The sequence below is a fragment of the Eschrichtius robustus genome, chromosome 1 (genome assembly GCF_028021215.1).
Source record: "Eschrichtius robustus isolate mEscRob2 chromosome 1, mEscRob2.pri, whole genome shotgun sequence".
NCBI classification, from domain to species: Eukaryota; Metazoa; Chordata; class Mammalia; order Artiodactyla; family Eschrichtiidae; genus Eschrichtius; species Eschrichtius robustus.
The window spans coordinates 116,303,360-116,319,794 of record NC_090824.1 but is presented as its reverse complement, the minus strand read 5'-3'; the positions used below and the strand labels follow the sequence as shown (position 1 = coordinate 116,319,794).

Genomic DNA, 16,435 nt, shown 5'->3' with positions numbered 1-16,435 from the left:
AGACTTAATCCCATGAGTGAATGGGGGTTACAGATAGGACAGTCACATATATTTTAAGTAGATAGTTTGGGTGGCAGGTTGGAAATGGATTTGAAGGTCTATTAGTCAAAATAAGCCAAGTTTGTTGTGGTAACAGATAAATCTCCTAACCTCAATAAGTTACTGCAGTAATGGGTTATTGCTGAAGCTGGCTGGATAGCCGTCCTCCACCTGGTAGCCATACCATGTGGAATGTGTGTCCTTCCAGGTTACTACAGCAGAAGAGAGCGAGCTGGAGGAAACTTCAGGATGTTTTTAAGGGCTGGGACTAGATGTGGCTTTCATCAGTTCCTCCCATGTCTTGTCCAGGACCCTGCAACACTACCCCGTACAACTGCAAGAGGCTTCAGGCAAGGACTGAGAGTCTCCTATGACAGAGCACTTCGTTCAGTCTTGTTTATAAAGGGCCAAATAACCTGTAATTTCTTATTGTATCGTTTGAGAAAAGTAATTGTTTATTCATTCATTCAATTTATTCGACAAACACATTTCTGAGCACCTACTATGATCTAGGCACTGTTGCAGGTACCAGGGATACAGCATTGTTCATGTTACTTTCCTCTCCACTCACGATGATATGCGTAAGGACAGAGTAACAGAGTAAGTGGGGTGGAAGGTGTAATATGGGCAGATCCTGGGTCTTACTGCCATTGAAAGGACTTTGAACATGACTAAAATGAAGGGACTTTAGAATATTATGTGCAAAAGAGTGACATAATCTGACTTACTTTTTAAAAGGATCATTCTTGCTGCTCTGTTGAACATAGGCAGAGGTTGTAGGGTAGAAGCACTGAGCTCTGTTAGTAAGTTATGTAGTAATCCAGGTGAGCAACAATGGTGACTCAGACCAGGTGGGAGCATGAAGGTGGTGAAAAGTGGTTAGATTCTGGATGTACTGTGAAGGTAAGGTGTTTGATTTTGAAGATAAAGTCATCAGAATTTGAGGACAATTCAGATGTATAGTGTGAAGGAAAAATGGTCTTAACTTGAGCTCCTCGGAGAATGGGGTTACAGTCAACTGGGGGGAGATAAGGCTTAAATATTAAAATTTTTCCCAGAGGGTTCCAGAAGGGCTCTAGGGAGTATTCATTTCCTAAATTATTCAGGCCCAATGGGTGCTTTCTTTAGAATTTCAAATGATAACAGTGTTTAAGGAAAAGTCTTTTTCTTAGATTTAAAGCTTAGCTCCAAACAGTCTCCACATGGATAAGATTTCATATAAAATCTATAAATCTATCCACATAAAACGAATACCACTTAGTTAGAAAATCATACAAACATTGCTTTTGAAGCCAAATAAGCAAATATTAAGCTATATTAGATTCATTTTGATGTGACAATTTATTCGCTTTTTATTAGGGGTATGTTTGCTTTATGGGAACTGCACATATTTCTATATATCTTATATAAATAAAACTGTTATTTTACTATTATTAGTATTAATATATTAGAGAGACACTAAATAAGGTATGACACTTAACCTTGATGATTTGATTCATCCACTGAGTGAATTAGTAGGAGAGGAGGTCATATTTAAGTTGGATTTTTTGAAGGCAGAGGATGGGGGAAGAACATTTTAGGCAGATAGAACAGGATAAACACATGAATGTAAAAGAAGATGGCCAGTTCATAGAAAATAATAGAATTTAGGGCTCATGAGAGGGGACCAGTTTGAGTTTGGAATTGCAAGGAGTAGGAAATTAAAGGTGGTAAAGCCCGGTAAGATTGATTATAAAGTTATGTATGGGTAACTTATATGGTATAATAAAAAGCTTAATTTTTATATTTTGGGTAGAATAAAGACGATGTTGAAAATGTAGAGGAAGAATTGAAAGAGCTTTGTGGGAGGAAGATAGAGAGTAGAGAATAGACAAAGGGAAGCCATTAGAAAGCCACCCAAGGGGATATTTGAAGTCAGAGACAGTTTAATCCGTAGAAATCCCAGAGAACCAAGTTTCCAAACAAGAGCACACGTAGTGGGAATGTTAAGCTAAAGTTAAGAACAATTATGTGGTTTTATGTTGTCTTGCTTATACAATGACAGACTCCAGCTTTAATGTTTTCTCCTATTAGGCTAAGGAGTCAGTGACCCCAGAAAGGATGAATACTGTAAGTAACCCAGCCTGAAACCTAGCTTGAAAGAGTCCTATGTGCCTTCATCCAACATTGGCTTTCTAGAATCTGCCCCACTCAACTAAACAGGAAGTTCCATAGGTAACTGCACAGTTTTCAATATCTATTTGAGCAACTGCATTCTTCAGGGAAGTGGATAGACGATAGATACATGTTAAAGAGCCATCCCCAAACAATAGTTCTATAGAACTAATAGCGATATATATAAATCATAGTGTGCATTAAAAAACTTCAATGCAACAAAAAGACACATCACATATAAAGAGAGAAGTAATATATGAAATTACATAACCAACAAAGATTAGTATCCAAAATATATTTTAGAATTTTCTACAGATTAATAAGCAAAAGACAGGCAAGCCAAGAGAAAAATCAGCAAGGAATTAATAGGCGATATACAGAAAATAAAACTGAAGTGTTCATTGAGCATATTGGAAAAGATGTTCAAACTCACCAATATTGAAACAGTGTTCATTTCTGAAGGAAGAAGGGAGGAGAATGGAATTTGAAAGAACTACAAAGTGAAATGCCAATTTATGTCTAACATTTAATGGCTTTAAACAATAAAAATCAGAGCAAATATTGCTCAATGTTAACAGCTGGTCATCTACGTGGTAAGTATATGCATGTTTGATTTACTTTCTGTATTTTCTTTTTAGAAATATTTCTTAATAATAAATTTACATATGTGACAATGTTACCATCCTGTTCTATAAATATGTCCCCATCTATCAGTTTTATGAGAAAAAAACGATAAGGGAGGCAGATGAATTAGGGGAAGGACATAGACGTAGGAGTTGAAATCCTAAGTTCTAGTCCCAAATCTGCCACTTGCCCACTGTGTGACCTTGAGAAAATCACTTAATTCTTTTGAAACTGACTCCTCACCTGAAAAACTTGAACAACAATATCCACCTTTAATACATGAAGTTACTTTAAGGAGTGAACTATTTCACTCTCATATATAAGAAAGTGATGTTCAAATGTGAGGAAAAGATATGGAAATTCTTAAAACCTGCAGTTAACATGAAGTTGAATGAACATACTTTCCCACTTACTGTCATTCTAAACTTATGGACGCAGACACTAGAACAGAAAGCAGACACACATCTTTTCTTACCGGGTCTATTAGCTGGGAATAGAGTTCATGGCAATTGTCAAAAATATACTTGTACGTAGAATCCAGGCAAGCCCTGACACAGTCTTTCACCACCATGCTGGCCTTTGGGGGGCTTTGCAGCTCCAGAACCTGGTAGACAAAATATTTTCTTAAATTCAAAAATAAAACATTGTATAAACTGTATAAATAAATCAAACCATACTGAATAAACACTTTTATTCAACTTTTAGTTGACCTTTCTGTATTCAGGAGAAATGTGGTCTTAGAAATGTTTTAAATGTATAAACACCCACCTTAACTTCCTAATATAACAACTCAGAGAAAACGAGCATAGTTGTAAATATTCAATAGAAATACTTAAGGTGACCAATCACAATATCATTCATTCATTCCATTCAACCACTCAACAAATATTTATCATCACCTACTATATATCGGACAATGGTGATAATGCAGTGAGCAAAAGAAACAAAAATCCCTTTCCTCTTGAAGCTAAATTTTAGTAGAGAATAAACAAAAGAAATCAGTAAAATATATTACATGATGTTGCATGCTGAAAAAAAAAAAAATACACCGAAGAAGAGGGATAGAAAGTGTTTCAGTGGAATAGAATTTAATACAAAGGACTTCAATAGTAGATCAATTCAGAGAAGTAACAGGATGGGACCAGTGGAAAAATTGCAAATAGACTACTCCAAGAACCTTAGCTTTGAGCAAGGTGGGAAGAAAGTAGACTATTTGAGCAGAAGAGGAAAGTGACCTATTTTTTTTAAAAGGCTCCCTTATGCTGCCTTAAGGCCGGGTATGGACAAAGCAGAAAGATCAGTGATGAGAATAGTTCAATAATTCAGTCATGAGAAGACAGTGCTTGAACCATGGTAGAGCAAGGAGTTGTTAGAAGAAATTCTATTCTGGTTAATTTTGGAAGGAACGGGTAACAGGATTTGCTGACAGATTGGGTGACCAGTGTGAGAGAAAGACACACCAAGTGTATGATCAGGTCACCCAAGACGGCTGTCCTCTTGCTCTCTGTACATCTCCTGCTCCAGGAGTGCCTACTTCAGCCACACCCTACTACCTGACTGACCTTCCTACATACTTGCCCCAGGCCCCAGCTAATGATTGCTCTAACTTTAGCCACGATGATACCCTATCAAAGGGGTGGTGAGGGACATGCCCCTCTGCTGGTTTCCCTGGTAACTGAGGTGCCAACCTGACATCAATTCCCCTATAACTGGTAACCTCCCCTTCCTCCCAGGAGTGAAGATTGCCTTCATGGCCGGCCGAGAGCTTGGGGCACACAGTGAGGTCTCACTCCAGGACCTTGCTTCAGACACATAAGCTCCCCCATCCATTAAACCACTGACGTCTCTGTTGCTGATTCCAGATTCTTTCTTTGGTCTTGAAGATGGGCAAGTACAGGCCTCGTAGGCCTATGGGGGGTGGTCTAACACCAAGGTTTTAGCCCTAAATAACTGGTACACTGGAAGTGGTCTCAACCTAGATGAGCAAGACTATGCTTGGAAGATCAGGAGCTCAGTTTATGACAGGTTAAGATTGAGAAGCCTGTTATGCATACAAGTAGATTTCAAACAGCCATTTGGGTAAATGAGTCTGGAGTAGTAGAGATGCCTGAGCTAGTGATATAAATTTGAGAATTATTAGCTTAGAGAAGAATGTAAAGAAATGAGACTAGATGAGCATGGACAGAGAAGAGAAGGGGTCCAAAAAATAAACCCTGCGTAATTCTAGCCCTATGACATTAGACAAATGAGAAAGAACAAAGCAATGGAGAAGAGAAAAAAGGCAGCCAATGAGATAGGAGAAAAAAGAAGCAAGAGGGGTGTCCTGGAACCTAGGGAAGAAAGGCTTTCCTGGAGGAGGGATTGATAAAATATATTAAGTGATACTGAACACTGTAGGATGAAGACTGATGACTGACCACTAGATTTAGCAAAGTGATGGTCACCGGTGATTTTGACAAGATCATTTTTGGTAAAGTGATGGGTTAAAGGTCTGATTGGAGTAGGTTCCAAAAATAAGGATGGATTTGAAGATTTAACATTTAAAAATTTTTAGTTCTCTACAGATTGATCTATAGATTTAATGCAATCCTAACCAAAATCCCAATAAGAACTAATATAATCTATTAAACAATTCTGAAAAGTAGCAAAAAAGGTGGAGGACTAAAATTATCTAATTTTAAGATTTGCTATAAGGCTTCAGTAATCAAGACAGCATAGTAATGGTAAAAGTATAGACGTTTGGACAGCATAGAGAGTCCAGAAATAGACCCAAACAAATATGATCAATTGATTTTTTACAACGATGCGAATGAAATTCAATGAATAAGGGATGATCGCTTCAATAAATGGTGTGAAAACTACTGAACATCTATATACAAAAAAATGATCCTGACCCATACCTCACAACTTATTAAAAAAAAAAAAAAAACTCTCAAAATGGAACCCAGGATTAAATGTAAAAGGTAAAATAAAACTTTGAGAAGAAACACGGAAAAATCTTTGTGACCCTAGTTTCGTCAGTAGCACTACCTGTAAATAGAAAGACTGATAAAGTAGACTTTATCAAAATTAAAAACTCTTGCTAGGCAAAAGATAATTTTAGAGAATGAAAAGACAAAACACTGACAGGGAGAAAACATCAGCAAATAAAGTACCTGACAAAAGACTTGTATCCAGAGTAAATAAAGAACTCAATACTCAACGATAAGAATGAAGAGTGGGCAAAACATTTCAACAGACTGTTCACAAAAGAAACTCAGATGGCAAATCAGCTCAAGAAAGCATGATCAACACTGTTAATTAATATAGAAATAAAATTAAGACCATAATAAGATATAACTTCATTCCTATTAGTGAAACTGAGCAGGACCCTGTGGGGCTCCTGGTCACGGAAGTCTTTCTCGCCCCCATTTCTTGTTTGTAGGGAATAGACTCCAGCCTCCATGACCTTCCCTGAGTTCCAAAGGGCAGATTAGAACAGTTGCTCATCAGGGAAGGGAGGGGATGCCGAGACAAGGGAGGAGCAGTCAAGAAACAATAGTGCAGCCTTGAGGCCAGGTCATGGTTCTGCCTCGGGGATACACATAACAATATCTTTAAGTTCTTTATAGAACTAAAACCCCCAACAAATGGAAGATGCCAGCATTCTTCATTCCAGATTAAAGGAAACAGAGAAGCTCTTCAAGAAGACCACCAGATTAAAGGAACCACAGAAACTCATCAGATTACCTGAGGCCAGATTAAAGGAGTGCAGGCCCTGCACACACCCTAAATCTTACCCACAACCTCACCCTTAAACTGTTGCTATAAAACTCCTTGCTAAATCCTCCCAGGTAGGGACACATAGTTTTCGAGGGCAGGATCCCACTGTGTCCCCCCTTTGCCTGGAAAAGCAATAAAGCTATGCTTTTCTACTTCACCCAAAACTCTGTCTCTGAGATTCGATTTGACACTGGTGCACAGAGGCCGGCTGAGTTTTTGGCATCATTTGAATGGCTAAAAAAATAAAATAAAATCATGGAAAATGCCAAGAGCTTTACCAGAAGATGTAGAACAACTGCAATTGGCATTTCTTGTAAAGTGTTACATACATTTACCAAATGACCAAGGAATCTCCCTCCTTGTTATTTAGCCAATGAAAGTGAAAATTTATGTTCACACAAAAATATATATATACCAATATTTTTAACAGTTTTATTTGATATGACCCCAAACTGGAAATAACCCAAATGCCTGTAGATCATATAAAACAGAGAATTACTACTCAGCAATAAAAAGGAATGAACTGTAGATACACTCAGGAAGAAGGCTGAATAGTCAATATGTTACACTACATAGATTATTATTTCATTTGCACGATGTTCTGGAAAAGGTAAAACCATAGGGGGACAATAACAGATCAGGAGGTGGGAGAGAGGTTTACTATAAAGGACTAGCACAAGGGAATACTGGAGGCTAATAGGACTGTTCTGTATCTTTATTGTAGTGGTGGTTATTACAACCACACATGTCAAAACTAATAGAGCTCTAGGACAAAAAGAGTGAATTTTACTGTCTATAATGAGGAGAAAAAGACAGTAGAAGGAGAAAACTTGACAATTCGAGAAAATCAATTGGAAAGAAAAAGTAAAAAGGACTATTTTGAAGGGTTTTGGTATTAAAGGAAAAGAAGGATAAGGGTAGTAGCTGTAGAAGAAAATGGAGTCAAGCAATATTTTTAGGATTGGAAATAATAGCATGTTTGGTGATGGGGAATATCCAGTAGAGAGTGGAAGACTGATAATTCAGGTGAGTGAGGAAGATTGCTGGACCACTGTTTCAGTAACTCAGGAGGGGAAGAAATCAATTACATCAGTGGAAGATACAGCTTTTTTTTTTTTTTTAAGGAGAACAAACAGCTAAGCAATCATAATAAAAAAAGAAGGAACAGAATACGGACACAGATGCAGGTAAGTAGGTAGATGGGTGGGTGGTGGGAGCATGTGGTCAGACCTTGAGGAAGCTCTCCAGTAGTTGCTCCTGACATTTCCAGTGAAATCAGAAGCAAGGTCATCAGCTGGCAGTGAGGGTGGGGGAGGAGGACTTGCAAGTTTGAAATGATTTTGTTTCCTATACACTGCAAGGCTGGTGATTGAGGAAAGGCAGGTATTGAGCACTGTGCTGGCAATCCCCTCCCTCACTCCCATTTTCCTACCCCCCTCAATGTCAATGGCAGGCGTCACTTGTCAATGAGAGCCTGGATCAGTTCTCACTATCACCCTCTATGCACTGTTCCAACAGCTACTGCCAGCAGATCAGAATTGATGTAAATTCTATTTATCCCAGTCACCTAATTTTACCATGACTTCAAACCAAATGAATTTTAATTGGACTTTAAAGGATGGATGGTTTATATAGTATAGTTTGGCTTTCTTTCCCTCTTACAAAATACCAACTTCATTGTTTTAGTGAAGATAATCATGGGCAACTGAAAAGAAGAAAAATAATTATTTCTATTTTTTTCTGTACAGGAATTTCCTGAATAAAAAATCATAAACTCTCTTTCAAAGGGCAAAAATGTTTAGCCCATAGTCTGACAAGTAGTTTTAAGAAAGGCTTGGGCTTCCCTGTTGGCGCGGTGGTTGAGAATCTGCCTGCCAATGCAGGGGACACGGGTTCGAGCCCTGGTCTGGGAAGATCCCACATGCCGCGGAGCAACTAGGCCCGTGAGCCACAATTACTGAGCCTGCGCGTCTGGAGCCTGTGCTCCGCAACAAGAGAGGCCGCGATGGTGAGAGGCCCGACCACTGTAATGAAGAGTGGCCCCTGCTTGCCGCAACTAGAGAAAGCCCTCACACAGAAACGAAGACCCAACATAGCCAGAAAGAAAGAAAGAAAGGAAGGAAGGAAGGAAGGAAGGAAGGAAGGAAGGAAGGAAGGAAGGAAGGAAGGAAGGAAGGAAGGAAGGAAGGAAGGAAGGAAAGAAAGAAAGAAAGAAAGAAAGAAAGAAAGAAAGAAAGAAAGAAAGAAAACAAAACCAAAAAAAAAAAAAAAAAAAAAAAAGAAAGGCTTTACATGAATTGTCCGGCTAGCCAAATTATAATTGCAGACAACTTGCTATTAAAGCAGAGAAGATATACCTAAAAAGAAATGTTTGCATAGGTTGGTATATAACAATTAATTATACCAATGGATTAAACAATCACACTTATTCATATACAGACATTCCCAGGGCAGGAAATGGAAGTTGCTACAATTAGGGTAAACTTAAAGGAGTTGGCTACTCTCTTGCAATGAAAAAGCCTGCAAGACATCTCAGTTAAAATTGAAATGCAAAGTGAACTCCATTTCCATTTAATGTTCTCAGGGATTTTTTTTTTTTTTTCCGGAAAGTGTCACATCCACTCACTAGAGAGCTTTGTTTAAGATGAATTTAACTTAAAACTAAATTTGAGCCAAATGTATCAGAATATCTTAAGTGTCTAGGATAATCTCTTTTTCAACACACATTATGTTGGAAGATTCATTTAGCTCAGGCAAAGGCACCACATCTTAATCAATGGGGATGAACAGTACTGATCAAGAGAAGGGTAAAACCAGACTCTATCAGGGAGTAAATGTGTGTCACACGAAGACAGTGACAAAAATAAAAGATGTACCTTCATCCTAAAAAAGGTGATACTTGTTAGCAGGTCAACAGTTGATTTCAGGTCTTGCAATCTTTCAGCATTGCTGGCGGGAAAGTTTTCCTGGTTAATTAGGAAACAGAAAATGGGTAAATTATCAGCATTAAGCCTCCAGTGGCAAATAAACTACAACTAACTTTCTGTGAAAGAAAATGGTAAGTAAACTGTGTAAAATTTGAAAAGTATCACCACAGTATTCTCACAATATTTTTACTGTAAAGTATCACAGAAAATAAACAAGTTGGAAGTATTCTCATCTTAGTCTTAGGAAGCCATATTCTTCTATTTATTCCCACAATGTAACAAAAATGTACAAAATAATATCATTAATGCAATGTTATGAGGTTATTCATCCTTGTTTCACAAAATAGGTTTCCTGCTGAAAGAGGGAAGGTGAGCATATATTTGAAAATATTTTTTATACTTTTCTCAAGATGGGTTATTTTTTCCAAAATCCTTTTGGGAAACTTTACATGTCCTATATTTACTTTTAGTCACAAAGAAGCTAAAAGTTAAAAAAAGAAAATAAGACTGCACTTCATAGTCTCTCCTTGAAGTACTGCAGATTTAAACAAAAAGTTTTTGTTAGTGAAGTTTGGTGAGAAATGTGAGATAAAAATGCAGATGTTCAGAATTTTGAAGGAAAGGAAAGGAAAGGAATTATGAAAAAATTAAGGAAACAATTTCAGCATTGAGAAATTTCTCATATTAATGTGCTTTCAGATAGGCTTTTTAAAGAGCCATTAGGAAAACCACAGGTAACTTTTAGGTATTCATGAACTCAAGCAGAGTTGGGGTGTCAAAGTAATGGTGAATGAGGTGGCCTCAAGGTCCTTCTTGCCCCCAAATATCATTTTCACTGCCTGTCATAGCAGTTCCCTTCTCATAGTGTTGGCCCCAGTTCTGACATGTAAGGTAAGTTTGACAAAATTTGGTATTATAATTTCCGGAAATGCACAGTTAAGCGATTCATCAATAAGAGACTAAAAATTGAATGCAAGAAAGATACATATATACAGATATGGAAAGATATTTATTATAGAATAAATTGTTGAAGAATGCAATAATTGTTACTATAGATTTTTTGGTAAATAAAATTTGTAACTAAATTTTTTTGTAACTGTATTTTCTAAATAAAATTATATCTGTGTCTTTACAAACACAGACACACACATGAATATATTTGTGTATGTGTGAGTTTGTGTGTGTTTCACCTGCAGGGGAAGTATAGAATTGTTGACAATGAACTCTGTACAGCTTCAAAAAACGCACATTGTATTGATCTAGGAGTGAATTAAGCAGTGAATCCCAGAAGGAATATCAAAAGCTGAGGAAATATCAGCTGGGTATCTTAGTAAGAAGGGGTGAGCTTTTAAGATGAGGACTGGGCCACATGTCTACTTCATGAATTAGCTGAGGGCCACTCAATCTGATGGTTATTAAAAGAATTATAAAATTAAAGCTGTACATGTGTGCGCACACACACACACACACACACACACACACAGAGTACTGCAGGCTGATGTGGAGCAAGGTACCTAAACAAGGAATGTCTACTTGATTCCTTAAGGGACCCGTCTAGGGTAACAGGACCCAAGATTCCAAGATCATTATCTTTACTTCTCCATTACATAGTGGATAACTTTTTTTTTCTGACAATATGACAAGAAATCATCTGAGCCAAACACCAGATTTTACCTTTAGGCAAATAATTTTGTACATACCCTATACTTTGACAGGTCAATCCTTAAAGAGTTATGCAACTGGTCCAGCAGTTTTATGAATTTTTCCCTCTGTGCAAACACAAAATAGGAGAATGGAAATCAATGATAATTCTAAATGTAGTCCTCACAACAAAATCTGTCTGAGTTAATGTCCCCATTTGATAGAAAGGAAGGTTCAAAGATGTCAGTGATTTCTCCAAGATCATAGAGCTGGTATGGGACATAGCAGTGATTCAAACTCAGGTCTCTGACACCAAAGCCACACTCTTTCCTGTAAGTCACACTGCCTCTCTGTGATGAATGAGACAGTATCCAAAGAGTTGAGTCATGAAGAAAGAGTCCAGACAACTGAATTGCCACTGTACTCCTTCACAGCAGTATGAGTCAACAAGAGAAAATATAACCCACCCCTCTTCCCACCTCCACACACCACACCACCTCCCCCAAATTAAACTATAGCTTTTTTAAACTTCTCCCACCTATGGAAGGGGGACTAGCTGCTCTCTGTGTCAAAAACAATTTCAAAAAGTATTTTCCTTTTGGTAACAGACTTCATAATCTGAAAGGATCGACTGCCTTTAAAGTATGTTTATGATTTAGTGCTAAAAAAGGATAAAATATCAGGTCAACAAAAATTACCGATGCCTCCCTCTGATGCTGTATCAGGGTTGGACTGACTTCTTCATAGAAGGTTTTGAAGATGATAAAGGATAAGAATTAAAACGTTTTGCTAATAAGCATAAGGATATAGTTGTGTGGATTAAATAAATTAAATAAATTAGATAAGGTAAAAAACCATCAAAGTCACACATGAAAACTTTACAATAGACAAAGCACCACTCTGAGTTTCCGATTCCTAAATAAAAATGAAAAAAAAAATAGGGAGATGGTAGTAAATGACAGTAAAGTTTCCTCCCTAGATTAATATTCTGTAAACACCAAATTACACTTTGGAATATATTAGCAAAAGTAGAAATTTTTCCTAGTAGTTTCACGTACAAGTTGGATTTATGGGGTATATAACTGTTATCCCTTTAAGTCACTGATCTTGATGAAGTGAGTCGAATATTAACGGGAGTTGATAAATTGTTCCTAAGTTGAAACTTCAATTTTCTGAATAAACTGTCTTTTATCAGGTTTATATATCAGTGAACAAAGTTTGAGTCTTGCCTCTGTGTTAATAACCCTTGTGGAGGCAATGAAGGAGCCTAAGAAATGACCCTTCCAGAAGCTTGCTATCTTGTTAGGTAAGTAAGACTCTCCAGTAAAGCTGCTGGAAAATACAATGAATGTCTTAGAGTTTTCTTTCTTACTCTCTACCATACCTTCCTAGGGGAGGAGGTGACCTATGTTGCCCTTTATTAACCCCCATCCCCCATCAATGTGGGTCAGTGGATCTCAATCAAAATAGAAAAATAAAAGAGCCGCTACAATCATCGGTTTAGGCCGTAGTAGTTAATCATTCAACGACTGTAAAAATCAAAGTGTTTGTGTCAGTCTCTGGATGCTTTATATGATGTCTGTGATTGGTATGAATCATTAAGACAGCTGCCATGACCCTAGTCAACCACACTATGACCCAAATCACTGGCCCTGTTGTGTATACTGGGACCAACTGTTCTGGTTGTCTGCCCGATATCCCTTCTTCTTCTTCTCTTCCTAATAGAACCTCAAGAGTCAAATATGTCCTTTATGAAACACCTACCCTCCCAGGCCTCTTTTAGTCTAGCAATGGCCAGGTAGCATGATTTTGGCCAATGAGATGTATACAGTTTATTAAAGGGGATGGAACCAGCCAGCATATTACCGATGAATTATTATTTAGAAAGATTCTAGAAGAATGCTCTGCAGAGTTTGTTGCATTAGTATTTGCTATATAATTCTTTGTTAGGCCTTTTTTTCCATTTGCCCTTTGTGTCTCTCTCCTTTTTCTCACCTTAAACTCAGACGAGATACTAGAAGGTCAAATAGTCATCCCGTGGCTATAAGATGAAAAGCTAAACAAATGGTAAGAATGATGAGGCAGGAACCTAGGAGCCTCCACACCTCACCCTAACTCTGTCTGTCCACCCTTTCAAAAAATTACAATCCTGAGCAGCTGTACTAGCCCTGAATTCCTTACTACCTTTGGACTTAGGTTACATGGGAAAGAATATTGAGTTAGGTTTGTTGAATTTGTTTCATGCAGCTGAACAGAATTCTGACTGATACAGATCACACATTTAGTCTTCCAACCTAGGTCTTCAGTGCTCAGCTGGAAAATTTACATTCCAGAAAAATTGAAAACTCTGGAGAAAACTGCCAGGCTTGTTGTCACTAAATCCCGAACAATATCAGATGATGTGAAATTAAAAGTGTGCTCCTGATACAATTTTCACAGACATTTTTTAAACAGAAGGACAGCCTGAAATTTTATTTCATTTACCATATTTCTATTTAACTTGAGTGAGATTGCCTTTGTGAGAGCAGAGGAGGCCTATCACCTACATGGTGTGATTTGAGGAATAAGAAAAGACTGCGATTAAAAAATGTTTCTCGAGGGACATGCCACAATATCTGAAACTGTCACGTTACTCAGTTCTTTGCATTTGGTAAGGACTACATATGTCTGCTATTAGGTAGGGGCTAAATCTATAATATTAACATTAAGCATTATCTGTTATCAAGTATTTAGGTTTAATTAGTTGACAAGAATAACTCTAGAACAGGGGTCAGCAAACTGTCTGTAAAGAGCCAGATTGTAAATATTTTCAGCTCTGTGGTCTCTGTCACAACTATTAAACTCTGCCATTGTAGCACAAGAGCTTCTATAACCAATATATAAACAAATGAGCATGGTTGTTTTCCAATAAAATTTTGCTTATGGATACTGAAGTGTGCATTTCATATAATTTTCATGTATCACAAATGACAATCTTTTGATTTTTAAAAACCATTTAAAAATGTAAAAGCCATTCTTAGCTCATGAGCTGTACAAAACCAGTTGGTGGGCCAGTTTTGACCCACGAGAAGAGGGGAGATTTTGAATAGGGGGAGGCAGTTGCTACCCCACAAGGACACTCTTAGCAAGTTTCCCTAGGACACTGGGAATAGTGGAAGGAAAAGCTCTTATAAAGAAGGTGTGTAAAAACCTCTGCATCATCCCCAGCTTCGCTCTCCCATTCCTTTGCTTCTCAGTATCTCACTCCAACAGCAGCAGTAGATTTCACCTGAAGCTAATGATGCTTAAGCTCTCGGGGTCCTCACTTGATTCAGCTTCCCTGGTAGGAGCCCTAGCTGCATGTGCAACCTGCTCTTCGGTTTTCACAAATTTACAAGAATAGGATAAAATTATTCTGACCTGGACCAGCAAATTATAAAAAGTTTTTTCCAGATCATATCGAAAGCAGTCATTCTTTAAGCAGAACAGAAACATTACAAGCAGAATTAATGTGTAGGCTATTTTGATAAGTTTTTGATAATTTAATTAATGCTAATCATATGAACATACTGGAAATACATTTGCATTTCTTGTTGATTTGAGATTAATACTGATACCAACAGAGATACCATAAATTATAAAATGCCACTGAGACAATGCTATAAGTGACACACTAATTAATAAATGGCATAAATTCAAAGAGTATATAAGAAGTCACTTAATAGGCAAACTTGAAAAGCACTGAGATATTATTGTTCACTGAGCATGAAAGCCTAACGTTTCTCTCAGTCTGACTAAACTTTAGACAGGCTTCTTCTTGACACTGGGTCTTAACCTCCCTTTTTTATTTTTAGCGCATTTTCTTTTCTTTTTTTTTTTTTTGCAAATTGTTTTAGACATCATGTTTTTGTTTGTTTTGCATTTTCTATGATTGTAAGCATTTCCTGTCACTTTATCAGAAAGTTTGGGTTTCCCAGGGATTTGGAAAAGGAACACATATGTTGGGGCATGGCTGTGTGATCAGGGGGAAGTGCTGATTTTTTAAAATTATTATATAAGTTTCAGGCGAACAGTATTATAATTTGACATCTGTATACACTAGAAAGCGATCACCACCACAAATCTAGTTCCCATCCATCACCGTATAGTTGAATCGCTGTCTGCTGTACATTCTATCTCTCCCCTCTGCAACATTTCCTCTACAGAGTGATCTTTCTAAATCAGAAATTCGATCAGATTCTACAAGATGCCTCAAGAATGAAGTCCAAACATCTGAGTGGGCATTAAAGGGCCTCAGCAATCTAATATTGATCCAGTAACACAATGTTCTCTTATATTTCCATCTTTTATTCTATCTGCCCTATTCACTAGGCAGGCTACCTTACACACACTTTGAACTTAGTTCTATATCTTCTCCTTGTCTTTACTTCGAAGACCTAAGGTAGTTTTCCTTCTACTTCTTAGACTTTGAAAAATACTACTCATTCCTAAAAGCACTGTTCCTTTTGGCAAGCTTCCATGAGCCTCTGAAGAGTATCCATCACTTTCTCCTCCTCAATCTCAAAGCAAATTTGTAAGTATGAACTCCTTTGACACTTATCCCACTTGGGGACTGATTTATGGTTATTGTTACACATGGTTAGGTGACTATCCCATTAGAGTATAAGACCCAGAGAACAGAGGTAAACGTTTATCTTTCAGTCCCTCTACTACCTGCCATAGTGCCTTATATGAGGTATCACATAAATATGTCTTGAATGAACAAGCAACCAAATAAAAGAGTACCTGTAATGAAAAGGAAATATTTATTAGCATATTTGTTTTTGCAGGGCACTGGCTATGTCAGAGGGTATCTATGCTCAAGAAAAAATTGAGCTAGATAAACATCAATTTTACTAATAATTTGCTATTTGTGTCTTAAGATAACTAACCAAATAAGTTTCCTAAAGACTTTTCTTCAAAGTTGAAAAACTGACCCCCACCTCACGGAGTTTTCTTCCTTTCCAACTCTTGCTCTACCCATGGTGTTTTCGACACCCATGGAGATGTTTTATCCAATCAAGTTCTTTGATAATCTTGACTCCCAGCAATCTTCGCATTCAAAGGTGTGCAACAAAACCATCTCTCCAAAAGAAAAAAGCCTTGATTTTTAGCATTTGCCAGTTTTCATGATGTAAATACTCTCAGTACTTCCAGGTTCACGATGGCTGTATTCCACAACCAGCCTGCAATATTCCTAAAAATTCAGCAATCACTGCCTGTTAGCAAGTACAAACTAGCTCCAGTACACCACTGTTCTTACACTCAGT

General features: G+C 37.5%; 1 protein-coding gene across 2 annotated transcripts in view; it reads right to left on the bottom strand.

Moving 5' to 3' along the window:
- The window catches only part of UNC13C (unc-13 homolog C), a 589,653-nt gene that overhangs the window by 276,363 nt on the left and 296,855 nt on the right, over window positions 1–16,435 (bottom strand). For both annotated transcript variants that reach the window (XM_068536284.1, XM_068536278.1), the window contains 3 exons: window positions 11,207–11,275; window positions 9,456–9,545; window positions 3,293–3,421 (listed from right to left, as the gene is read on the bottom strand). In XM_068536284.1, the coding sequence (XP_068392385.1) occupies window positions 3,293–3,421; window positions 9,456–9,545; window positions 11,207–11,275 (288 nt within the window). The remainder of the gene's footprint in view (window positions 1–3,292; window positions 3,422–9,455; window positions 9,546–11,206; window positions 11,276–16,435) is intronic.